Raw genomic sequence first — 26861 nt, 5'->3', positions numbered from 1 at the left:
TGGTATATACAATTATGGACGGGCTGCCGAGTGCCGACACAGAGGTAGCCACAGCCGTGAACTACCGCACTGTACTGTGTCTGCTGCTAATATAGACTGGTTGATAAAGAGATAGTATACTACTAATATTATATATACTGGTGGTCAGGTCACTGGTCACTAGTCACACTGGCAGTGGCACTCCTGCAGCAAAAGTGTGCACTGTTTAATTTTAATATAATATTATGTACTCCTGGCTCCTGCTATAACCTATAACTGGCACTGCAGTAGTGCTCCCCAGTCTCCCCCACAATTATAAGCTGTGTGAGCTGAGCAGTCAGACAGATATATAATATATATAGATGATGCAGCACACTGGCCTGAGCCTGAGCAGTGCACACAGATATGGTATGTGACTGACTGAGTCACTGTGTGTATCGCTTTTTTCAGGCAGAGAACGGATATATTAAATAAACTGCACTGTGTGTCTGGTGGTCACTCACTATATAATATATTATGTACTCCTGGCTCCTGCTATAACCTATAACTGGCACTGCAGTAGTGCTCCCCAGTCTCCCCCACAATTATAAGCTGTGTGAGCTGAGCAGTCAGACAGATATATATAATATTATATATAGATAATAGATGATGCAGCACACTGGCCTGAGCCTGAGCAGTGCACACAGATATGGTATGTGACTGAGTCACTGTGTGCTGTGTATCGCTTTTTTCAGGCAGAGAACGGATTATAAATAAAACTGGTGGTCACTATCAGCAAAACTCTGCACTGTACTGAGTACTCCTAATGCTCCCCAAAATTAGTAAATCAAGTGTCTCTCTAATCTATTCTAAACGGAGAGGACGCCAGCCACGTCCTCTCCCTATCAATCTCAATGCACGTGTGAAAATGGCGGCGACGCGCGGCTCCTTATATAGAATCCGAGTCTCGCGATAGAATCCGAGCCTCGCGAGAATCCGACAGCGTCATGATGACGTTCGGGCGCGCTCGGGTTAACCGAGCAAGGCGGGAAGATCCGAGTCGCTCGGACCCGTGAAAAAAAACATGAAGTTCTGGCGGGTTCGGATTCAGAGAAACCGAACCCGCTCATCTCTAGTTAAAACATCACATTTCTAAAGATATATTAAAAAAAATGGCCATAAGAAACTTGCAGTATGAGACCTGACTGGCTTTCCCAAAAGCTTTGTTTTTCCTATATACTGTATTCACCACTAGATACCAGAACTTCTTATATGGATAAAACATGGGCGTCAGTAGGCAGAGATAACTTGTGTTATCTTTAACTATAGAAATCATATATTTAGGACATTTAATTTAAATGTAAAACTCTGTTACCTTTCCCTTTGGGCTTTTTTCGTTTGCTGGATACATGAAGATGCCACCATATATGAGAGTCCTGTGCACATCTGCAACCATGGAGCCAACGTATCTGGAGCTGTATGGGGAACTGCCATCCTAGGTAAGACACAGGAATTATTTATGCAGTATAAAATAACAATTCAGAATGACAAGTGTCTATGGGGATCATTCCGAGTTGATTGCTAGCTGCCGTTGTTCGCAGCGCAGCGATCAGGATAAAAATCTGCATTTTTGCGCATGCATATGGACCGCAATGCGCACGCGTGACGTACGGGTACAAAGGCCTTTGTGGTTTTGCACAGGTTCTAGTGACGTTTTCATTCGCACTGGCGGCCGCAAGAAGATTGACAGGAAGGGGGCGTTTCTGGGTGTCAACTGACCATTTTCAGGGAGTGTTTGCAAAAACGCAGGCATGCCAGGGAAAACGCTGGCGTGGCTGGCCGAACGCTGGACGGGTGTGTGACGTCAAATGCCAACCCACCAACGTTAGAAACAACGCACACGAAGAGTAACTACAGGTCTGGTCTTGTTCTGCACAAAATGTTTTTGCAGGCCCTCTGCTGTACAGGCGTTCGCACTTCTGCAAAGCAAAAATACACTCCCCGGTGGGCGGCAACAATGCGTTGGCACGGCTGCTAAAAACTGCTAGTGAGCAATCAACTCGGAATGACCCCCTATGGCACCAAAGAACACTAGAGGCAATAATGAGTGGTGTAATGAGAGGCCCATGGGGGTCATTCCGAGTTGCTCGCTCGATAGTAGTTTTTAGCAGCCATGCAAACGCTATGCCGCCGCCCACTGGGAGTATATTTTATCTTAGCAGAAGTGCAAACGTTTTTATCGCAGAGCGTCTGCAAAAATATTTTGTGTAGTTTCAGAGTAGCTCAAAACCTACTCAGCGCTTGCGATCACTTCAGACTATTCAGTTACGGATTTGACGTCACAAACCCGCCCAGCGTTCGCCCAGCCACGCCTGCGTTTTCCCTGGCACACCTGCGTTTTTACGAACACTCCCTGAAAATGGCCAGTAGCCACCCAGAAACGCCCACTTCATGTCAATCACTCTGCGGCAACCAGTGCGACGGAAATGCATCGATAGACCCTGTGTGAAACTACATCGTTCGTTGTGTCCGTACGTCGCGCGTGCACACTGCGCCACATGCGCAGAACTGCAGTTTTTTAGCCTGATCACTGCGAACAAATGCAGCTAGCGATCAACTCGAAATGACCACCCGTGAACCTGGGCAAGCTTGGACCTATGCTACTCCCCTGAATCAGGCCGGGCTACTGGGTACAGATACAGAGCTAGAGGGGCAGCAGTGCCAGAATAGTCAATCAAAATACAGATTGCTCTTTAGCTATAACAATTACTGTGTGACTGCACAAACCCATAGAACCAGCCTAATAAATATGGATGGTTATCAGACTTTACATAGAAGTGGACATAGAAGGACTGGGGAATGTTTTCTCACCCGCTACTTCTACCTCTGTGACAGGGCCGGTTCTTGGGCGCTGTGCGCCCCGGGCGACAATAGGGGGCGTGGCTACGTACAGGTGGCATGGTCATAAACGCCCCTTGTACAGACTGAAATGATGTGCGGTGCGCGATGACGTCATCGCGCACCGCACAGCAAAGGTCCTCTCCACGAAGGGAAACTAGACGCGTAGCGTCTAGTTCCCTTCGTGGAGAGGACCTTTGCTGTGCGCTGTCAGAGTCGAAAAATATCATGATTCATATGCCTTGTATTAACCCCTAATGTGTGCGCATGCTGCTCGTCGCCTGGTCCCCCGTGCGTACACATCCCCGCAGATTTTATAAGGGACGCTCCAGCGTCTCGTGCGCATGGGATGTGTAAATACGGCGGAGTTTGTGAGCTTGTAGCGTGCGACTCGATCGTGACATATTTAACTCAAATAGCGTAATAATATATTATAGTTAATATTCCCCTTAACAATGTCAGCAAGTATGGTAAGTTTAAAACTTCTTGGACAGAGAGATTCCTCTTTGCATGCTGGGAGGGCTCAGACAAAGGTTGAAGGGTAGTGTTTGGTGTCCAGCTGTGGGGTATTGAAGGGGTGTTGTGCCTATGATAATTGGGAGGGATTCACATGTTCTTACGCATAGTTATGCACAGAAGTAGAAAATAAGATTAATTGTATTCCGAATAAATTACACATAAGTGCAGGGTAGGTGAATGGAATTCAGTCATTTCTTTCCCACAGACTGAATACAATAGCCTTATTTACACTAAGCTTTGAGATTCTATGAAGAGGGCTTACACCTTTGTTTATGAATAGAACCAGGTTTCTCTCCAGAATAATGAGGGCGGAGTTGTCAATTGTCTCAACTGAAGGAGGGGACAGTGGGGTGAACAAAGCCCAGATACAGAGTTTGTTTGGAAGATCCAGAACAATAGCTTTCCTCAATATAACCAGACAAAGAGGAATTTAGAATACTAACAAGTCCTAGCCATCGCCCACTCCTTGAACTAACCAATGATCCCCGGTGCAGTACATGTCCCACCCCCTAACCAATGGAAAGAGAGCACACAGTATCTATTGTAGTATGTCTTGAGTTAGTAAATAAATATAGCTTGCAATAGGCTTGGTCACACAAGACTGCAAGGTTTTCACACTGAAGGCTGGGTCCCTGGTCCAGGTTGCGCCGGCAAAGTCATTCCCACGTGTGTAAGTTCTCTGTGGCCATTTCGTTACTCTGTATGTATGCAATTGTGACCATCTTGTTCTCCTTCTGTGTTAGCCATTTACTCTTTCTCTCTGTCATTGTTTGCGATTGTGCCGCTATTGTATATTCATGTCTAGTTATTCTGTTTAGATATTAATGTTAGTTTTGTAGTGTATAAGTTGTTAACTGTACTTTTTCCCTTTTTACTTACTAATATCATCTAGTAAAGGGGTTGGAACCTTAGCAAGGAGTGTGTGTTTTACTAGTTATTATATAGGGTTTCTGAGCGTCATAATCGCTCCAACAGCTTTCATATGATAAGGGTTAATCAGCGTTGCATTGTGGTAATATTACAGTAATAAGGTTTACAGCATAAGCATATCCTTTCAGTGTGTTGCTAGCAAGGTTTACTGAGTGTCATTCTGTGAGCGTCTGCGCCGCTCGTGTTCTCGTGGGCACAGCGTCTACTACGCTATAAGCGTACCATTACGGTACTTCATACGCCAATTGCGTACTGAGTCTGGTACAAATATACAGTGAATGTTATAAGGTAAAGAATAGGCTTTATCAATTGAGGGCTCGTCCGTCCTCCACATATCCGCACTAGCGAACACAAGCAGACTTTATCTGTCAGCAAAGGGCGGGAAGGTAGTATCCCTTTGTATCCGTGTTGGTGGTTGGGGATACGGTAGTGCTGATCAGATAAGCGTCTGCTTCGCTTAGTTGTAGGAGTGCTGGTGGAATGCGGAACCGGAAGGTAAGAACAGTACGCTATTGTCTTTTAAAACGGTTTATTTCTGTTTGATACACATTGCGTACAAAATACACGCACACACCTGCATTTTCATTTGTGTACGTTCACATATCTCACTTTCCTGTTTGCCATTTATCATTGATAACGTGCTGAGAAAGATTTGTTGCTATTGGTAGTTAAAAGTAATATTAATACGTAAGGGAGTAATTTGTAAAACACGCACACGGCTTTGCCTAAGATACAAGGGAGATCTGTGTGCTGCTCGGTAAATGATTACAGTTAAATATAATTTGCATTGATAGAAACGTGTTACTTGTGTTACTGTGGACGTGTCTGGCCTGTGTACACGTGTCCCTAACAAAGGGCGGGACAAGCGTACGCGACGCAAAGGTCGATACACGTAGCGTATATTACGCAACGGAGCGTATGGGTACGCCCACTTAATACAAATCACACGATAGTATTGTTTTAGTAGGCGATACGGAGGCAACGCGATAATAGCGCAAGTTAATCTCAGTGTCCAAAATTTTAAATCCTTCTCTAGTTGCAACTCCTCTGGGACTAGCCTGTGTTACTGCATGAAAGGAATTTTCTGTACAGAAAAGAAAGTAAAGAGTATATGAGGTGAAAGAGTGTGTGCATATATATAAGTTTCTCATTTTGGTTGGAACCTAGGAAATCGAGTTCTCGTAGAGGTACATCCGTGCGAGTGATAGCACGTGGTGGCTTGGGAGGCATCCCTTGTTAGTCTTGTAATAAGAGCATTAAAGTATAGCAGATTAGGAGGTCTACTGTAGACATAGACCAGGAGGTCACAGACCAGGAGGTCACAGACCAGGAGGTCCAGAGAGACAGACCAGGAGGTCTAGGTACAGCAGACTAGGAAGTCCGCTATAGATAGAGTATACCCATATAGGCCATCAAGCTCAAGCTGAAAGGAATTTGCAGCCGCAATTATCGATTATTTATACACAGTGCGACTGTACCGCAGGTAATTGTGTGCATTAGTTTGTAACTTGACCCAGTACCATTTGCGTACGCTAGTGGGGTCATAAACGCTATTTGTACATTCTAACGTGATTTGTGTAATTTTTTTTATTTTAAGGGAGGTTTGCTGATCACTCAGGAATTCTCCAGCAACTGATATTTACTGGGAAGGGTAAGTGCTCTGCGGATCACACCCACACGTTCCAGTAAATAGAGGTTCAGGTTGCAGGGGCCCTAGGTTGAGTACGCCAGCGCTAAGGCAGCGTGTGGGCATATTGGTCGACGTGGGCGAGTGTGTGAAGGTACTCGGTAAACTTTCACCGTCGCCCTATCCCGGACAACTTGGTTTTTGTAAGGGTTCGCTGAAGACCCTGATTTGAAGGTCAGAGATTGTGAAAGCAACACCTGCAAAGATGGGGGCCAGTTGTTCAGGTAGGGGGCGATCAACCCTGGTTCAGGTTGATTTAGTAAACCGGCTCATAAGGTTGGCAAGGTATATAACAAGTGATACAGACCAGGAGGTCCGAAATGGATCACACACAGAGGTTTTCAATGAATGGGAAAGAGTGACTGTGCATAACGGGGAAAAGTCCCCAAGAGTAGGCAGTTTTAGTCCTGAGGTGTTACAAAATTTAAAGAAAAGGATATGTCTAATAACATCTGCAAAACAGAGGATTAGGCATTATGATTGTTTACAGTTATGGCAACGGGAAGGTGAGATACAAGGAGGATTAGCTTACACAGCTGACTCTCACTTTGGTAAGAAAAATATGGCAACAGGAGAACAAATGGCTGCAGAGAATGGCACACTGGTATATGATAAAAATGCACTTAGCAATTGTATTAATAATTATGGTAGTAGTAAATGTAACAATGATAAAAGTAAAACTGTTAAATGTACAACTGTTAACCCGTGCAAGTTGCACCCCATGTTAAACTTCCCTCAGGATTACAACCAAGAAAGTGAGCCCAGCACGATGTCGGCACCTTTTCCAGCAGCCATCATACAAGACATCCAGGTGGACGCGACCCAATCGGTAAAGGCAGTAGTCAAACCCCCTAACGGAGGGTCAGGTGAGGTCGTGTCCACAGGTAAGTACGGTGTTATATATCACTCACAAACAAATGTACCTCATATTGTAGAACCAACACAAGATGATGTGGTTGAATTTAATCCTGTCAGGGTGATCACAGTCCCCAATGGGAAGACTGACGCTCAGGGAATCATTCCCGCCAGGAACAGTGCAATGCCCTGCCCCTGGTCCCGGACAGAATTAAGGACAATTATGTCTGAATTTCCTGATCCTAGGAGAGATCTAGCCGCATGTCAGAGGTTTATTAAAGAACTAGGAAACTCCGCCGAACCCACCAACAAAGGTTGGCGGACAGTGCTGAGGACATGTTTGCCCTCCAGTGTTGACCCTGCGAAATTTATTACTGATTGTAAATTAGACACAGAAGTACCTCGTACGGAGGAATACAATCAGGAAAATATTAAGCAGATCAACCTACAGTTAGGAGTATATTTCCCAGCCGTTGTCGAGTGGAACAAAATCTTCTCCATAAGACAAAGAGAAGGGGAAAGTACTTCTAATTATTTCAATCGAGCACTGCAAGTAATGGCTAGAGACACTGGGATCACGGACATTGAGAAAAATGCACAGCATAGAGATATAGCGGTCAAGGTATTAATGGATGGTTTAAAGGAAGTGTTGAGAACAAGGGTACAAACCTCTCTACCTAACTGGAGAGGTATCTCGGTGGCTGTTTTGAGAGAGTCTGCTATTGACCATGAATGGAACATCAAAAGACACCTGGAGTCACAGAGCAGTAAGCAAATGACAATCAGTAGACAAGCCCTGACAACGAAGCCACACCAGCTTAAGCCCCAAACCCCTGTGAGTAATTCAAATGTGTTAGCTTGTTGTAACTGTCACAAAAAGGGACATTTTGCAAGAGATTGTAGATTGAGAGATATACAAAAGTCATATAAAACCCCTAGGCAACGACATGAAAAATGAAATTGTAATCAGGGAAATTGTAATCAGGTACCACCTATGTAAAAAAAATTTGAGCTACACCTATAATTTATGATCAGGAAAGTTGGTCATTAACCTTTATAGTAAACCTGAGGTTACAGTCAATGTAATTCGGAGATCATTCCTTGTAAACACAGGGACGGCCGGGTAAGCTTTGTAATTTATCAGTAAATGTTTCTTTTTCCCATCTCTGACGTTCACCAAGACAGCTCCAACGTCACAGGACTACTTGGTCTTTTCAGAGGTATACCCAACCCCAGTATGTCCTACCAGCATCGTTGTGTCCTGGCCAGGCACAAAAGGGTGAAGTGTGGAAATACTGGTGGGGGAGACTGTGCAAAGATACCAATGGACGTGTTGAAATGACAGCCTGATGGTGAACGGAAGACCTGACCATGTTTTTTTTGGGTTGTGTCTTATGTAACATATATATATTGTTCTCTCTCTCTTTAGTTATTTTTTTTCTCATGTTCTCATGCTTTACAGATGGTATGTCACACATCAGTTAGACAAATGGTAATGCAAGATTTTTGCTCCTTACAGAAAGATCGCTGAGTCGGAAAGAATAATGCATCACCGGAATGTTCGTTTGGAAGACTGAGAGACAGCACCTTTTAGATGACGACAGAGCAAGAGGAACAACAAGACTAGAAGACATCGTAACATTTTTCTTTCCCCTCAATTATTTTCTGTACCCCCATTACAAATTTCTCTTTTTCCTCCTATAAGATGGACTTACCCCAAGAGACTGTGATCGGGATTTTCCTGTTGACCCTATTGTTGACCAGAGCAGTCTGTTTCGGTGAGAGTACCATGGAGGTCCAGAAAGGATCTGGAATGGGTTCTGATGACAAAGACGGGCTCGTAGATTTCCAAGAGCAACACAATCACTGAGTAAAGGCGAGTATCAGAAAACGATCTGGTAGCATTGACAATAGAAGGAATTGTGAAGGATTGTTAGCTGAAGAGAACTGCATCTGTAGGCATTGTGACAATATAGTTGAGGATGGGTGCATCAAGAAATGTCAGTCCAGTTTTAATATCAACATGGACCGGCATCCATTGAGTGACTATCACTCATTGGTGGGTAAAGTGTTAAATCAGATAGACTGTTGGGTGTGCTCACAAGTACCTCAAGGTCATAGAAAGTCAGGACTAGTGCCATATCCTTTAACGGTAGAAGAGGTACTTGAGTTAAAGGGTGGGAGACCGGTGGACAAGAGATTTAATATTTCTAGTCCTCCTAGTTTGAAGCTCCAACAATACCACGTAGATAGGTCCCTTAGTATGCTTTAACATTTCCAATCCCCGAAAGCCGGGAAATTGGGAAGTGTCATGGAGTAATCAAACCATGACATTTTCAGATAGAGCCGATAGAATGCCCATAGATTCAGAGCTTAAACGCCAGATAGCCGACAGTGGAAAATATTTCCGGTATAGGTACACTCTAGGAAGTAGGACCATGCGAGTTGGAGAAGTATCACCAGGATACTGTGCACATATCGTACAACCGGATACGTGTACTAGACAGATGGGAGAATTAGGGTTAGGAGATTTCACATGGAAAGTTTGTAACATGGTTATGTTAGACTCCGTCCCATATGTTCTCCCCGATGATGCATATTTCATATGCGGCAGGTAGGCTTATAAGTGGCTTGCCCGAAACTCAGAGGGATTGTGTTACATTGGAAAAGTACTGCCTGAAGTAATGACTGTATCCCATAACAAAATGAAAGACATTCACCGCGGTGCCCAAGCTCCTTATACTCACACTCATTACGAGCACATCGTTAAAAGGCACCTGATAGAAAGGACAGAGCATCTGGCCTCTGATCTGATCCATGAATCCACCGGGATTCAATTCCTACTCGCATTAGATATCACTCGTACCGCCAGAGGAGTGATAAACTTTAGGTATATAAACGCTCTTGCGAACCTGATAGACAATATCACCGAAATGTATGACGACACGTTCAGGTATACTGGGAGAGAGCTACAAGCCTACAAAACAGAGCTGGTTCAGCATAGGATGATTCTCAATTACCTCACAGCAGTGACAGGCGGGTATTGTGTTACCCTAGCAACTCAGTATGGAGTAAAGTGCTGCACGTATATTACAAACAGCACTGAGGACCCGGCCGAGGTCATAGACCAAAAGATGGGTGACATTTTGCAATTAAAGTGGGAGTTTCGAAGGAGGCATAATCTCACTCTCGCTGCTGTGGGTAATGAGCTGACCGGTTGGGTGTCATGGTTGAACCCACGAAATTGGTTCTCTGGTTTAGGAGAATGGGCCCAAGGCATTATAATGGATGTAGGGAAATTTCTCTTGTGTATTCTGGGAGTCGTCATATTGGTTGGTCTGATATTTAGATGCGTTCGGACTTTAACGAAGTGTAAACGTAGTACCAGAGTGATGAGTCTGAGGAGCAAGGACACTGTAATAACAACAACTAATTTAATTTATGACCCAACGATAGAGACAATGTTGTGATGAAAATGTGATTCCACGGTCCGTTTCTTTCACCCGTTTCTCCTTTGTTTTCCTCCAAGGTACAAAGACATCCGCTTGGAAGAAGAATTTGACAACTTCTTTTATACAGACCATTGATGAACGGTGTCACAGACACCCAATACTTTTAGTGACTTTAACTATCTACTGGAAACCCAATACTTTAGAGACTGTAATTTTATGGACACTGGAAAAGCTTTTGCTCACCACTTACAGCAAAAGCACCGCGAGACATCAGACAACATGTACATCAGACAAGACATCAACAAGACCTCAATCGGCGACTGTATACTAAATCTCACATAGTTATATGACTGCATTTATAACGCTTGTTTCTTATCTTCATCTCTACACCCTCCAGGTAGTATCCCACATAGTCGACAGGTGATTCTCACGTATTAGCATCCACATACTCCCCCCCTTCATGTATCATCAACTAATGTGCACCCCATTTGTTGCAACCAAAAGCCGAAAAGAGCTCAGTAGAGTTTGACAGCCCATCCACAGACCCTTAATACGGGATAAGAAGGATTCCAATGTATACTTCGCAATACCTCGAAGCTTGATTTAAAACACGTACGGCACGATGATACATGACCCCTCAGACATGGATTCATACACACACGCTTTTACTATCTCACTAGGTCATATCTTTCCCACCTTCTCCTCTCCTCCCTTTACCCAATCATAAAAAGGTATTTACATGATGACATATATTTTTCTGTTTGGGTTATTTAGATAGTGGCAGTTATTGTTGACTGCCAAAGGCTGGACTGTCAGAGTCGAAAAATATCATGATTCATATGCCTTGTATTAACCCCTAATGTGTGCGCATGCTGCTCGTCGCCTGGTCCCCCGTGCGTACACAGATTTTGTAAGGGACGCTCCAGCGTCTTGTGCGCATGGGATGTGTAAATACGGCGGAGTTTGTGAGCTTGTAGCGTGCGACTCGATCGTGACATATTTAACCCAAATAGCGTAATAATATATTATAGTTAATATTCCCCTTAACAATGTCAGCAAGTATGGTAAGTTTAAAACTTCTTGGACAGAGAGATTCCTCTTTGCATGCTGGGAGGGCTCAGACAAAGGTTGGAGGGTAGTGTTTGGTGTCCAGCTGTGGAGTATTGAAGGGGTGTTGTGCCTATGATAGTTGGGAGGGATTCACGTGTTCTTACGCATAGTTATGCACAGAAGTAGAAAATAAGATTAATTGTATTCCGAATAAATTACACATAAGTGCAGGGTAGGTGAATGGAATTCAGTCATTTCTTTCCCACAGACTGAATACAATAGCCTTATTTACACTAAGCTTTGAGATTCTATGAAGAGGGCTTACACCTGTTATGCACACCAGTGCCTGCAGGAATGTACTGGTGTCAGAACTGTTATGCACTCCAGTGCCTGCAGGAATGTACTGGTGTTTGAACTGTTATGCACACCAGTGCCTGCAGGAATGTACTGGTGTCTGAACGGATAGGGTATGCAAAACAAATGAACTCACAGACAGACTGGGGAATATGACATTACGTACACAGAAGGTGATAGGGTAACAAAATACACACAAAGTGAACAGAGAAGCCCAGAGGCTAAGGAACTGGGTGTCTCCCTAGTATTAGTAATGCTCAGATGGGAAAAGCAAGATGTTGTGTTTTAATACGTAGAGAACCCAAAATGCTGTTGCTAAGGGCAACAGCAAAACCCTAAAGGGTTACCAACGGGTGTGGCAGTAAACTCCTTGGTCAGAGATGGAATGATAGACACAAGGAGAGTCTCCACAATCCTAATTCTCACTTGCAGTGCACAGGTTCAGCTTACTGCCACTAAACTGACACCTGACACCTTGCACAGTGAGACAGGATTTAGGCAGGCAAGTCTTAGAATACAGCCGCAAACTTGCTAAGTTCACAGAGTAGTAAAAGAACCCCAGCAAGCTAAACGACTGACTCCAGTCTTACTGCTAGGTCTGGATTGGCAGAGTGTAGTACCAAATCCCCAGGCCTATTTGCAGTAAGCAACAACAAATACAAAGCTACACAGTACTGGCTAACTTTCAGGAACTGACTAACCAACAAAGATTCAGCAGCATCTGCTTAACCTGAGAAGAGGCCTTATAAAGCAGGTGCTGTCCACGCCCCACTCAGACCTCACAGACTGTGAGCACAAAAACCAGCACCGGATCCCCTGCCGTGCACAGAGCCTGTAACTACTGTACAGCAAAAGACCCGAACCGGAGTATCAGCTGCGCTCAGGTTACTCCGCTAGCACTTGTCTCCCGGTTGCCATGACGACGTGGCAGCACAGGGCAGGAGACCCTAACAACACCTTTGTTTATGAATAGAACCAGGTTTCTCTCCAGAATAATGATGGCTCAGTTGTCAATTGTCTCAACTGAAGGAGGGGACAGTGGGGTGAACAAAGCCCAGATACAGAGTTTGTTTGGAAGATCCAGAACAATAGCTTTCCTCAATATAACCAGACAAAGAGGAATTTAGAATACTAACAAGTCCTAGCCATCGCCCACTCCTTGAACTAACCAATGATCCCCGGTGCAGTACATGTCCCACCCCCTAACCAATGGAAAGAGAGCACACAGTATCTATTGTAGTATGTCTTGAGTTAGTAAATAAATATAGCTTGCAATAGGCTTGGTCACACAAGACTCTGCAAGGTTTTCACACTGAAGGCTGGGTCCCTGGTCCAGGTTGCGCTGGCGAAGTCATTCCCACGTGTGTAAGTTCTCTGTGGCCATTTTGTTACTCTGTATGTATGCAATTGTGACCATCTTGTTCTCCTTCTGTGTTAGCCATTTACTCTTTCTCTCTGTCATTGTTTGCGATTGTGCCGCTACTGTATATTCATGTCTAGTTATTCTGTTTAGATATTAATGTTAATTTTGTAGTGTATAAGCTGTTAACTGTACTTTTTCCCTTTTTACTTACTAATATCATCTAGTAAAGGTGTTGGAACCTTAGCAAGGAGTGTGTGTTTTACTAGTTATTATATAGGGTTTCTGAGCGTCATAATCGCTCCAACAGCTTTCATATGATAAGGGTTAATCAGCGATGCATTGTGGTAATATTACCGTAATAAGGTTTACAGCATAAGCATATCCTTTCAGTGTGTTGCTAGCAAGGTTTACTGAGTGTCATTCTGTGAGCGTCTGCGCCGCTCGTGTTCTCGTGGGCACAGCGTCTGCTACGCTATAAGCGTACCATTACGGTACTTCATACGCCAATTGCGTACTGAGTCTTGTACAAATATATAGTGAATGTTATAAGGTAAATAGGCTTTATCAGCGCGATGACGTCATCGCGCACCGCACAGTAAAGGACCTCTCCACGAAGGGAAACTAGAAGCGTACGCATCTAGTTTCTCTTCACATCGGCAGCGGGGGGCAGCGGGCAGCAGCAGCGGATCTCCTTATGGCTCCTTACTACAATATGTCTAAGCTAAGAGCTACCTACCTTGGAGCAACCCCATAATGCTCCATGTGGCATGTCAGGGCCTGCACCTCCTCCTAATGCAGGAACCTCTAATGTGAGGTGTGGTGCCTCTGGACTGGCTGAGCTGGATGGCCTTAGTGTGGCATACCCTTACATTCTATTAACACTTTTCACTTATTCATTTTTTAACACTATTTCTCTATTTTAATTGCATTTCATTTTTGTATCACTTTTTCTACAGCTTCGGCTTCCTAAATACTAATTTATTAACTCTATAGTTTTTTCACTGGTATGCTACGCTGGGCTTTCTGGCTTATGCTGGTGTTTTGGGGTGCCACACCCTGCACCTAGATATAGCGCTAGGGACCCCAAATATACAGAGACGCCTTGATGCGGCTTTGGGGCTTATTCACACATTTGCACAAATATGTGTAACGAAGATCTCTGAATTCTATTATTATGTGGAATTTAAATCTGGTTACGGTTATCATTCAGGGTGCTGGGGGAAACAAATGGCTTTTTTTCTTGCTTAGAAATACCCCTCCCTTTCGAGCACCTGAATGATATCACTAAGCTAATTGAGCATCTACCAATATATATGTTTGTTGTGAGAGGCAGAGAGGTTCCTGCATTAGGAGGAGTTGCAGGCCCTGACATGCCACATGGAGCATTATGGGGTTGCTCCAAGGTAGGTAGCTCTTAGCTTAGACATATTGTAGTAAGGAGCCATTATCATGTGGCTCCTTGCTGGTTAATCTTAGACCCAGATTGGGGTAATGGAGGTGTGAGGTGTGGTGCCTCTGGACTGGCTGAGCTGGATGGCCTTAGTGTGGCATACCCTTACATTCTATTAACACTTTTCACTTATTCATTTTTTAACACTATTTCTCTATTTTAATTGCATTTCATTTTTGTATCACTTTCTCTACAGCTTCGGCTTCCTAAATACTAATTTATTAACTCTATAGTTTTTTCACTGGTATGCTACGCTGGGCTTTCTGGCTTATGCTGGTGTTTTGGGGTGCCACACCCTGCACCTAGATATAGCGCTAGGGACCCCAAATATACAGAGACGCCTTGATGCGGCTTTGGGGCTTATTCACACATTTGCACAAATATGTGTAACGAAGATCTCTGAATTCTATTATTATGTGGAATTTAAATCTGGTTACGGTTATCATTCAGGGTGCTGGGGGAAACAAATGGCTTTTTTTCTTGCTTAGAAATACCCCTCCCTTTCGAGCACCTGAATGATATCACTAAGCTAATTGAGCATCTACCAATATATATGTTAAGTGTATCTTAGCTTAACAGAAGTGCGAACGAAAGGGTTAGCAGAGCTGCACAGGAAAAATTTCAAGCTCCAGACCTACTCCTATCTTGCGATGACTGCAGTCTGTTTAGTTCCTGGTTTGACGTCACAAACACGCCCTGCGTTCGGCCAGCCACTCCCCCCGTTTCTCCAGCCACTCCTGCGTTTTTGCCTGGCACGCCTGCGTTTTTTAGCACACTCCCTGAAAACGCTGAGTTGCCGTCCAGAAACACCCAATTTCTGTCAATCATACTACGAACACTCGAGCGACTGAAAAATGTTGCTCGAGCTTGAGTAAAATGACAAAGTTTTGTGTGAAAGTACTTAGCGCATGCGCGCTGCGTACCATGCGCAGAATTGCCGCTTTTTCACTTGATCGCTGCGCTGCGAAAAACGTCAGCGAGCGATCAACTCGGAATGAGGGACTATGTTATATGGGATACAATTCCCAGGGTGTGGTTCATAGGGTCGACCACACTTAGTTCAACAGTGTCTAGGTCAACCGCTATTGGTCGACAGTAACTAAGTTGACACCTAAAATAGGTCGACACAAGTATTAGGTCGACATTTTTTTTAATCATGTAGTTTTCTTCGTAGAGTGACGGGGTACCCCAATTAGTGCACTGTGTCCCCTCGCATGGCTCGCTTTGATCGCCATGCTTCGGGCAAGGTGCCTCACTCCGCTACCGCTGAGCTCGGCACAGATTACTGTTCCCAATTGTAGTCTATGTGGATCGTAAAGTATGAAAAAGTTCAAAAATGAACCAAAATTGTGAAAAACTCATGTCGACCTTTTGTCATGCCAACCTAGAACATGTCGACCTAGATACCATGTTGACCTAATGCATGTCGACCAATAGTGGTTGACCTAATGCATGTCAACCTAAGTGTGGTCAACTTAGAGACCGGATACCCAAGTCCCAATATCTTATGCTTCCTAATAAAAAGGTTGATGAAGGGGATTTATAATGGTTAGACAAATAACACTCTACTGACGATCCTGTGATATTTCAACATTGTACTACCAGACAGGACGTGTGCACATGCCGCTGCCCAGCAGGAAGGCGGAAGTTCTTTGGAAGTGTTGGGAGCCATGTGTCTGGATTCTTCTTCTTTTTTTCTTAGAAGAGAGAAGCTGATCTGCACACATCTGCATATATGTTATGTTTGGGGAAATATTATTTGGTAGACATAGTGGGCTTGAGGTTACAGCTCCATAAACAGCTGCATCTAATGACACTTAGCAAAGGACACCTACGGCATTACAGACATCCGCATCTTTGTGCATTCTGTGTCGGCTATTAGAGGTGCATCTCCTGCACCCAGCATAGTGTAGGTATAAAGTGTCGGTACCAGAATTGACGGCAGCGCCTGTGTACAGAAGACAGTGGGGTGGCTGGATGCATACGCATGAAGACATGCATATTGGGGGTCATTCCGACCTGATCGCACGCTAGCTATTTTTTGCAGTGCTGCGATCAGGTCAAAACTCGGATCAGATTACTTAGAATTTAAGCACGGATCTCTCAGTGTGTACCCCCGTTATCACAAATCAGTGCTTTTTATTTTGACTCATACATTGTTGTTCGTGTACATGACATTGTTTTTACAGCAGTTCTTTAAGCATTACTCAAGGTGTTTTCAGAAATGTTTTGTATATTGTCTAGTTTTTAATGTTTTTCCCCTTAATTGATTTGCTGATATGTATTTGTTGTGCTTTGAAAAACAAAATAAAAAAGCATTTCATGGCAGGTGCGCTGCAGCAGCTGCAGAACATGGGTCTTTTTTGGGCAAGTGCAGGGCCTGACAGGCCAACCCGCATAGCTCACTGAGTTGTGGGAAGTAAGAGGAGAGACAGGTGTGGGGGGTATTTATGTTTATGGCCAGAAAGACCCTAAAATATGACAGACATCTGTGTGTACATACATTTGCACACGTACACAGCCAATCCAAGCAAATCTTTTTAACCCCTTCAGTGGTGATTTTTGGGAATTTGGTCACACCTCCCAGGGCAGGCTTTTCATTTTTTTTTACCTGCGCGTTGCCAGGGGTTTCATGCGCGTTGCCAGGGGTTTCATGCGCTGTATCATGCTTTTTGCCAGGAGTTTTATGCTCTGGGATCCATGCTCATTGGGAATGCTTGTTGCCTTAGGGAATGCTCGTTGCCTAGTGGTAGCTAGGGTTGGCCATCGACAGTTCAAAAGCATTGATGGTCTATGACCGACGTTGAATACTTTTTCCATCGATGGGGGAGAACCTGATGGGCTCCCGCCATCGTTGGTTCAGTGCTACCGTTTTTTTTTTTTTTTTATCAAACGGTCAGGGCACAGAGCTTAGCTCCGCCCCCTGACACCCACTAAGCCATGCCCCCTGGTTTGCATTTGTACTATACAGCAGGAATGACCATCGATGGGTAAAACCATCGATGGATCCATTCCAGATAGTTTTACACCATCAAGGTTATCCATCGATGGATAGAGAGATACAACGTAGGTTTTAAATCTAGGATCGAGCACGGTGGCCAAAATGTAGTGCTCTGATTTCAACAGATTGACCACCCGTGAATCCTGGTTAAGCGAATTAAGGGCTCCATCCACAAGTCCCACATGCCTAGCGGAATCGCTCTGTTTTAGCTCCTCCTTCAATGTCTCCAGCTTCTTCTGCAAAAGCCTGATGAGGGGAATGACCTGACTCAGGCTGGCAGTGTCTGAACTGACTTCACGTGTGGCAAGTTCAAAGGGTTGCAGAACCTTGCACAACGTTGAAATCATTCTCCACTGCGCTTGAGTCAGGTGCATTCCCCCTCCTTTGCCTATATCGTGGGCAGATGTATAGGCTTGAATGGCCTTTTGCTGCTCCTCCATCCTCTGAAGCATATAGAGGGTTGAATTCCACCTCGTTACCACCTCTTGCTTCAGATGATGGCAGGGCAGGTTCAGGAATGTTTGGTGGTGCTCCAGTCTTCTGTACGCGGTGCCTGAATGCCGAAAGTGGCCCGCAATTCTTCGGGCCACCGACAGCATCTCTTGCACGCCCCTGTCGTTTTTTAAATAATTCTGCACCACCAAATTCAATGTATGTGCAAAACATGGGACGTGCTGGAATTTGCCCAGATGTAATGCACGCACAATAGTGCTGGCGTTGTCCGATGTCACAAATCCCCAGGAGAGTCCAACTGTGGTAAGCCATTCTGCGATGATCTTCCTCAGTTGCCGTAAGAGGTTGTCAGCTGTGTGCCTATTCTGGAAAGCGGTGATACAAAGCGTAGCCTGCCTAGGAACGAGTTGGCGTTTGCGAGATGCTGCTACTGGTGCCGCTGCTGCTGTTCTTGCTGCAGGAGGCAATACATCTACCCAGTGGGCTGTCACAGTCATATAGTCCTGAGTCTGCCCTGCTCCACTTGTCCACATGTCCGTGGTTAAGTGGACATTGGGTACAACTACATTTTTTAGGACACTGGTGAGTCTTTTTCTGAGGTCTGTGTACATTTTCGGTATCGCCTGCCTAGAGAAATGGAACCTAGAAGGTATTTGGTACCGGGGACACAGTACCTCAATCAAGTCTCTAGTTGGCTCTGAATTAACGGTGTATACCGGAACCACGTTTCTCACCGCCCAGGCTGCCAAGACCTGAGTTATCTGCTTTGCAGCAGGATGACTGCTGTGATATTTCATCTTCCTCGCAAAGGACTGTTGGACAGTCAATTGCTTACTGGAAGTAGTAAAAGTGGTCTTCCGACTTCCCCTCTGGGATGACGATCGACTCCCAGCATCTACAACAGCAGCGCCAGCAGCAGTAGGCGTTACACCCAAGGATGCATCGGAGGAATCCCAGGCAGGAGAGGACTCGTCAGACTTGCCAGTGACATGGCCTGCAGGACTATTGGCTTTCCTGGTTAAGGAGGAAATTGACACTGAGGGAGTTGGTGGTGTGGTTTGCAGGAGCTTGGTTACAAGAGGAAGGGATTTAGTGGTCAGTGGACTGCTTCCGCTGTCACCCAAAGTTTTTGAACTTGTCACTGACTTATGATGAATGGGCTGCAGGTGACGTATAAGGGAGGATGTTCCGAGGTGGTTAACGTCCTTACCCCTACTTATTACAGCTTGACAAAGGCAACACACGGCTTGACACCTGTTGTCCGCATTTGTGTTGAAATAATTCCACACCGAAGAGGTGATTTTTTTTGTATTTTGACCAGGCATGTCAATGGCCATATTCGTCCCACGGACAACAGGTGTCTCCCCGAGTGCCTGACTTAAACAAACCACCTCACCATCAGAATCCTTCTTGTCAATTTCCTCCCCAGCGCCAGCAACACCCATATCCTCATCCTGGTGTACTTCAACAGTGACATCTTCAATTTGACTATCAGGAACTGGACTGCGGGTGCTCCTTCCAGCACTTGCAGGGGGCGTGCAAATGTTGGAAGGCGCAAGCTCTTCCCGTCCAGTGTTGGGAAGGTCAGGCATCGCAACCGACACAATTGGACTCTCCTTGGGTATTTGTGATTTAGAAGAACGCACAGTTCTTTGCTGTGCTTTTGCCAGCTAAAGTCTTTTCATTTTTCTAGCGAGAGGATGAGTGCTTCCATCCTCATGTGAATCTGAACCACTAGCCATGAACATAGGCCAGGGCCTCAGCCATTCCTTGCCACTCCGTGTCGTAAATGGCATATTGGCAAGTTTACGCTTCTCATCAGACGCTTTCAATTTTGATTTTTGGGTCATTTTACTGAACTTTTGTTTTTTGGATTTTACATGCTCTCTACTATGACATTGGGCATCGGCCTTGGCAGACGACGTTGATGGCATTTCATCGTCTCGGCCATGACTAGTGGCAGCAGCTTCAGCACGAGGTGGAAGTGGATTTTGATCTTTCCCTATTTTAACCTCCACATTTTTGTTCTCCATTTTTTAATGTGTGGAATTATATGCCAGTATCAATAGCAATGGCCTACTACTATATTTACTGCGCACAACTGAAATGCACCACAGGTATGGATGGATAGTATACTTGACGACACAGAGGTAGGTACAGCAGTGGCCTTCCATACCGTACTGCTATATATAGTATACTGGTGGTCACTGTGTCAGCAAACTGCAAAACTAAAATGCACCACAGGTATAGAATGTAGATGGATAGTATACTTAATGACGACACATAGGTAGGCACAGCAGTGGCCTTCTGTATCGTACTGCTATATATAGTATACTGGTGGTCACTGTGTCAGCAAACTGCAAAACTAAAATGCACCACAGGTATAGAATGTAGATGGATAGTATACTTAATGACGACACAGAGGTAGGCACAGCAGTGGCCTTACGTATCGTACTGCTATATATAGTATACTGGTGGTCACTGTGTCAGCAAACTGCAAAACTAAAATGCACCACAGGTATAGAATGTAGATGGATAGTATACTTAATGACGACACAGAGGTAGGCACAGCAGTGGCCTTCCGTATCGTACTGCTATATATAGTATACTGGTGGTCACTGTGTCAGCAAACTGCAAAACTGAAATGCACCACAGGTATAGAATGTAGATGGATAGTATACTTAATGACGACACAGAGGTAGGCACAGCAGTGGCCTTCCGTATCGTACTGCTATATATAGTATACTGGTGGTCACTGTGTCAGCAAACTGCAAAACTAAAATGCACCACAGGTATAGAATGTAGATGGATAGTATACTTAATGAATGACAACACAGAGGTAGGTACAGTAGTGGCCTTCCATACCGTACTGCTATATATAGTATACTGGTGGTCACTGTGTCAGCAAACTGCAAAACTAAAATGCACCACAGGTATAGAATGTAGATGGATAGTATACTTAATGACGACACAGAGGTAGGCACAGCAGTGGCCTTCCGTATCGTACTGCTATATATAGTATACTGGTGGTCACTGTGTCAGCAAACTGCAAAACTGAAATGCACCACAGGTATAGAATGTAGATGGATAGTATACTTAATGACGACACAGAGGTAGGCACAGCAGTGGCCTTCCGTATCGTACTGCTATATATAGTATACTGGTGGTCACTGTGTCAGCAAACTGCAAAACTAAAATGCACCACAGATATAGAATGTAGATGGATAGTATACTTAATGACGACACAGAGGTAGGCACAGCAGTGGCCTTCCGTATCGTACTGCTATATATAGTATACTGGTGGTCACTGTGTCAGCAAAACTCTGCACTGTACTCCTCCTATATAATATTAATTATACTGGTGGTCCCCAGTCCCCACAATAAAGCAGCACACTGAGCACAGATATGGAGTGTTTTTCAGGCAGACAACGTATACTGGTGGTCACTGTCAGCAAAACTCTGCACTGTACTCCTGCTATATAATACAGCTGCTCCCCAGTCCCCACAATTAAGCAGTGTGAGCACAGATATATTATGCAGCACACTGAGCACAGATATGGAGCGTTTTTTTCAGGCAGAGAACAGATAAAACTGGTGGTCACTGATCAGCAAAACTCTGCACTGTACTCCTCCTAACAGCTGCTCCCCAGTCCTCCCCACAATTAAGCAATAAAGCAATCAAGTTCAACAATAAACAGAGAGGACGCCAGCCACGTCCTCTCCCTATCATCTCCAATGCACGAGTGAAAATGGCGGCGACGCGCGGCTGCTTATATAGAATCCGAATCTCGCGAGAATCAGACAGCGGGATGATGACGTTCGGGCGCGCTCGGGTTAGCCGAGCAAGGCGGGAAGGTTCGAACCTGCCTCGTACCCGTGTAAAATGGGTGAAGTTCGGGGGGGTTCGGTTTCCGAGAAACCGAACCCGCTCATCACTACTTTTCATTTGTATATGCACGGAGCCCATAGATGGCTTCCAAAAGCACAAAATATTCCATTGACAAAACGCATATATTGTATTCAGTTTTCCAATGCCAAATTTGGCAGTCTAGGAACATGATTGATATTGCATAGTCAAGCTTTCATTTTCAAACATTTATAAATAGCAACAGTTGTTAATACATTACAATAGCTTTCACTTTGGGTAGTGTGAAGCAGCCAGAGCCTGGCATGGAGCCTACGGGTGCTTCTATGAATAAACAAAGATAACACGCTGTAGGGATTTCCCCTCATATACTTTATAGAGATAATACTGAAACCGTAGATGACATTTATGTGTGGCTGTAGTAGACTTACACACTTATTTATCAATGAGTTATAAATTTCATTGTGAGTGATAAATTGCACCAGCCAATCCGCTCCTAACTGTCAGTTTTCAAACCCAGCCTGTGACATGGCAGGTAATACACGTATCAACGATCCTATAACGCAAAATGGATCGTCAGTTCACCAAGACCTGAAGATGAACAGGAGCGGCACAAAATGGTAAATGTGCTAATGGCACTGTGGATCCTTTGTGGTGCCACATAAGTAAAATGAAATAATTATATAGTGATTGATATAGATTTTTATCTATAGATTGTAACCTTGTAAACAGATAACAGACTGAAACAAATAACTAACATTCTTGTTTTATAACAGTGTCTAATTGTAAAGTGCTAGAGAATATGTAGAGAATATGCAGGCGCTATCTATCTGTATACATACATACATACATACATATATATATATATATATATATATATATACACATATATATATATATATATATATATATATATAGCGGACCGCGGTGAGAGGAGAAAAAAAAAAGGGGCAGCATGGGGGAGCAACGGGTAGCGCCAGGCAGCGGAGAGGAGACCAGTAACCATGGAGATAACACAGGGAGCGCAGACAAAAGCAAGATACCGCGGCGGGGGAAGTTAGTACATCCCGCCAATAATATGTCCCCAGAAATATGTATTTATTCTGTACTTGGAAATTGGAGAATAATGCAAAGTTTATTTTAATGAAATAATGTGCTAAAGTAGTGCTCTAGTGATACTTTAATGGGATAGTCACATATTTTACCACCACTTTGTACATCTTTACACCTTGACGTCCGTTGGGTGGACCATCCAGGCACACAAATGCAAAACCACTGAGTGACTTCAACTTAACTGCTCAGTCTGGCATAATGTAATTAAGAGGCAACCAGCCACAGCTACTTGTCATTCAATAAGTAGATATTTCAAATTAAAACAGCATGTAGCAAACTCAGGATATAACTTTTGCTTACTGGAGGAAACTTCTTGTTGTTTAAGTACTCAGTGATTGCTGGGTCAAAGTATTTGGCATAGCCTTCATTGAGACTGTAGATTTTTCCCTTCTTCTTTATTTTAACATTTCTGTCAACCAAAATGAATTCTCCCATTGCCTGAAAAAGAAAAGCAACAAGAAATTAATGTTTGTTATGGCTATATTCCTCATATTACTACACTACTTTCAAACTACTGATGCATCATTAAAGTTCAGTTGAAATGATCTTTTCGCCATACTTACAGGATCCAACATGAAGCAATCCACCCCCTGGCCAGTAGAGAGCGCCACAAGTGTCGCACTTCCATATAAAGCATAGCCAGCTGCTACAATGTTGCGTCCTGGTTGGAGAGCATCTTCCTCACAGGGCTCTGTTTCTGTTGTCTATGGAAGGAACGAACCAGAATTTATGTATTTGTGTAATGGGCAGTCATGTAGTAGGATCGTGGTGGAAACGGTCATATTTGGATACTATTATATTCAATTTATGTTAATCTAATCATATACAGAGAAGACTCACTGAGTAATATAGGATCACTAAACCCGGAGGTTTACTCATGTGGTCAGTGGCGTATCTATAATGGGTGTAAGGTCTCTCGCCCCAGGGGGGCCCACACCACACACCCTGCACTTAGATTTTCAATGCTTACCCCTTTGGAGTTACACGTCGAAGGCAGCAGTGCTCTTAAAATACCTGGGAAAATGGAGCGGCGGACATTTTCCTGGCGCTTTGTGCAGCAGGGAGATCGGGAAAATGGCCGCTGTGCCAAGTCACTGCGCTGAGGGGGGCCAGACGGAGCCTGCACACTTCTTCTTTTAAAATGCCCCTGCATGCGGTAAACACCACAGGTAATTGAATCTGCCCCCTAGAGTGCTTTCAGACTCTTCTGTTTTGTGCTCAGAGCAATTTTTCCTTTAACTAAATCTAAGCCTCCCAGACAATAATGGGATCTGAGGAAGTTGAAATTATAATAATTTATATTACTGCAACATCATGAGAAACCTACACCCGGGACGGATTAAAAGCCACATGGGTCTTGAGCTGAAAATGTTCAAGGGCCTGCTGTGAGATGCGTAGTAGCTGTGTTCAGTGTGTGTGTGGGCATGGCCAGAGCCATGTGGACGTGTACACCTGCGATCACATATTGAACTATTAATGCCCTGTGTGCTCATGCAGCAGCTGTACTTCATATGCGCACACAGTGGGTGGCTACGTGGCGTTGCGGGTGAGTCAACTCGGCATTGGGCGAGGGGCTCATCAGAAATGGGGACGGGTTTGGGGGCTTCCACAAATCAGCGATGTGATCGGAATTGCATTGCGATCGCATCGCTGCCGGGTATTTGCATGCTGGGCGACCTTGCTCTGTGCTGGGCGGCCCCCAGCATGCAAACGCAGTCAGTTGCAGTTTTGATAAAATAGCAAAACTGTAACTGAAGCTGAATAAAGGTCCATTGTGGATACACACTAGACAATGAACGCTATCTCATATAATCAGGACGATTTCGGACGGATCGTAGGCAATATCGCCTAGTGTGTACGCACCCTTAGTCACCCTCTGGTTAGAGACACAAAAGTATCTTTTCCTAAGCAAAATAAAGAAGCATAGAGAACAGAAAAATCTACTTAGCTCTTTTATTATGCTGTGTGTACTGTAAAGTATGTCTCCACAAGGGTCGACGATTCCATTTGCAGATGTAGTGTAAGCCGTGTTCAGCAAGTGCTGAGCCTAGGTCAGTCTAAATAGCCTATGGCTATATAAGCAGCACTATTGCTATGCAGCATTAGAGATTTCAACAGACACCAAGGGGGGAATTCAAATGTTATTGATGAGCGAGAGACCTTCATTTCAGCTTGCTACCCCCAGATCTTCCATCTTTAAAACATGGCATGAAGGAGGTCTTAGTTATGTCTATCACTTTCTACACACAGAAACTTGGGTTCCGCTAACATGGTCTCAGCTATAGGAGAAGTTCCCCCATCTACGGATCCCACTGTTCCCATTCTTACAGGCATCTAGTTATGTTCACTCTGTTTTACAAAAATTGACAGGTAAGGATAAGGGATGCGGTATGGATAAACGACGTTGTTCTCTTGTTGGCCATTTTCCTAGTTCTGTCATTTACTCCTGCTCTCGCTCTTTGTTAAATATTGAGAATGGCTCGACTTGAAATGCATTCTTGCTGCTAATCTGGCCTTAAATAAACAATTGATCTCCGTATCATATACTGAAATGCATCAGAAAATATTACATAGATCTTACTTTACCCCGAAACTGAAAATTCTTATTGGTGAAGCTGCAACCTCTAATTGTTATAAATGTGGTGAGCCGGAGGTGGATGTGACGCACTGTCTTTGGTACTGTCCTGTGGTTCAGACTTTATGGTGTGCACTGCAGGATTACATTGAAAATTCTGTTTCATATTGATAAAACCTGGTCTTTCTGGGGGATATACCCCAAAGTAAACACTAACGCATTATCCAAGGGTAATCGTTTATTATTGACAAAATTGGGATCGGTCACAAAAAAACAACCACATATTGTCACAATGGATCTCTCCAGATCCCATTCTTATTTCTAATGGACTGGTCTGAAACATCTTTACATAAAGAGAAAATTAGTATATTTTTTAACACCTGTCTCCCGTATGTTCAGACCTTATCTGTACTTTTCAAAGATGCTTTGAGGAGGAGTTTCCATGCTACAACTTGGTATCATTTGGAACTAATGAGTTCTGGTGACCCTTTTTTGATGACAACCTGTATTGTTCTTCTTCACACTCGTATTGTATTATCTTATTTACTACTACATGTATTTGGATATAATTGAGAAATTGTTCTTGCAATGAATGTGCCCTGATTTTTTGCAGCTTGTGATTCTGAGCCCTACATAGTCCACATTTAATGTATCCTACTGGTATCACTGTACTTTTTATTTTGTTTATCGCACACCCAAATGTGTACTTTTTCTGTTCATATTGTATACCTGTCAATAAACTTGTTGTTTAAAAAAAAAAAAAAAAAAACTCTATACAGAGCGGTTTGCATTACCTGAACTACGAGTTATTCTTGCTTCTTAGTTATTCTTGTTACTTAGATCATAACCCGATTGTCTCTATGACTGATGACAGAGCTCACCATAAACTTAATTGCAGCACTTTTCATTATATATATATATATATATATATATATATTTTATTTTTTTATTATTTTTTTACAGGAAACAACTACCTACTGCACATGACTGATCTGTTATATACTGGTCCAGCAGGCTTAGTACCCCTTTTCAACTTCTAAATTGCGGGTTATTGCACATGAACGTGCATCAAAGCAAGATACTGCTCAGTAGATAGGGCCCACCTGGGTCCAGTGAACCGAATATCCAACCCTGGTAGCTAACAGGCTTTTACCCGGCAAGGACCTGGGTGGGCTGCAGTTTAAATGGATAACCTGGGTCGTCCGTTTGGGGCCTGTTCACTGAGCAAGAAGATGCAATCTCCAAGTGCCGGCACTGCACCCATGTGCAGTGTGAACAGCACAGATCGGCACTGCGGTGGAAAGGGGTCTGTCCCAGGTGTGACCCCGTTTGGAATGG

General features: G+C 44.0%; 1 protein-coding gene across 2 annotated transcripts in view; it reads right to left on the bottom strand.

The window, feature by feature from the left end:
* Positions 1–26861, bottom strand: part of LOC134894388 (fructose-1,6-bisphosphatase isozyme 2) — a 115996-nt gene that overhangs the window by 18065 nt on the left and 71070 nt on the right. Inside the window, exons 4-6 of one of the 2 annotated variants that reach the window (XM_063913759.1) lie at positions 23512–23652; positions 23249–23386; positions 1334–1453 (exon numbers count right to left, since the gene is read on the bottom strand). In XM_063913759.1, coding sequence (XP_063769829.1) covers positions 1334–1453; positions 23249–23386; positions 23512–23652 — 399 coding nt within the window. The remainder of the gene's footprint in view (positions 1–1333; positions 1454–23248; positions 23387–23511; positions 23653–26861) is intronic. The other variant, XM_063913760.1, reaches the window with a different exon arrangement.

This window comes from Pseudophryne corroboree, chromosome 1 (assembly GCF_028390025.1).
Source record: "Pseudophryne corroboree isolate aPseCor3 chromosome 1, aPseCor3.hap2, whole genome shotgun sequence".
In the NCBI taxonomy this organism is placed as follows: Eukaryota; Metazoa; Chordata; class Amphibia; order Anura; family Myobatrachidae; genus Pseudophryne; species Pseudophryne corroboree.
Note: the sequence above shows the minus strand (reverse complement) of the source record. Positions and strands in the feature narration are given on the sequence as shown.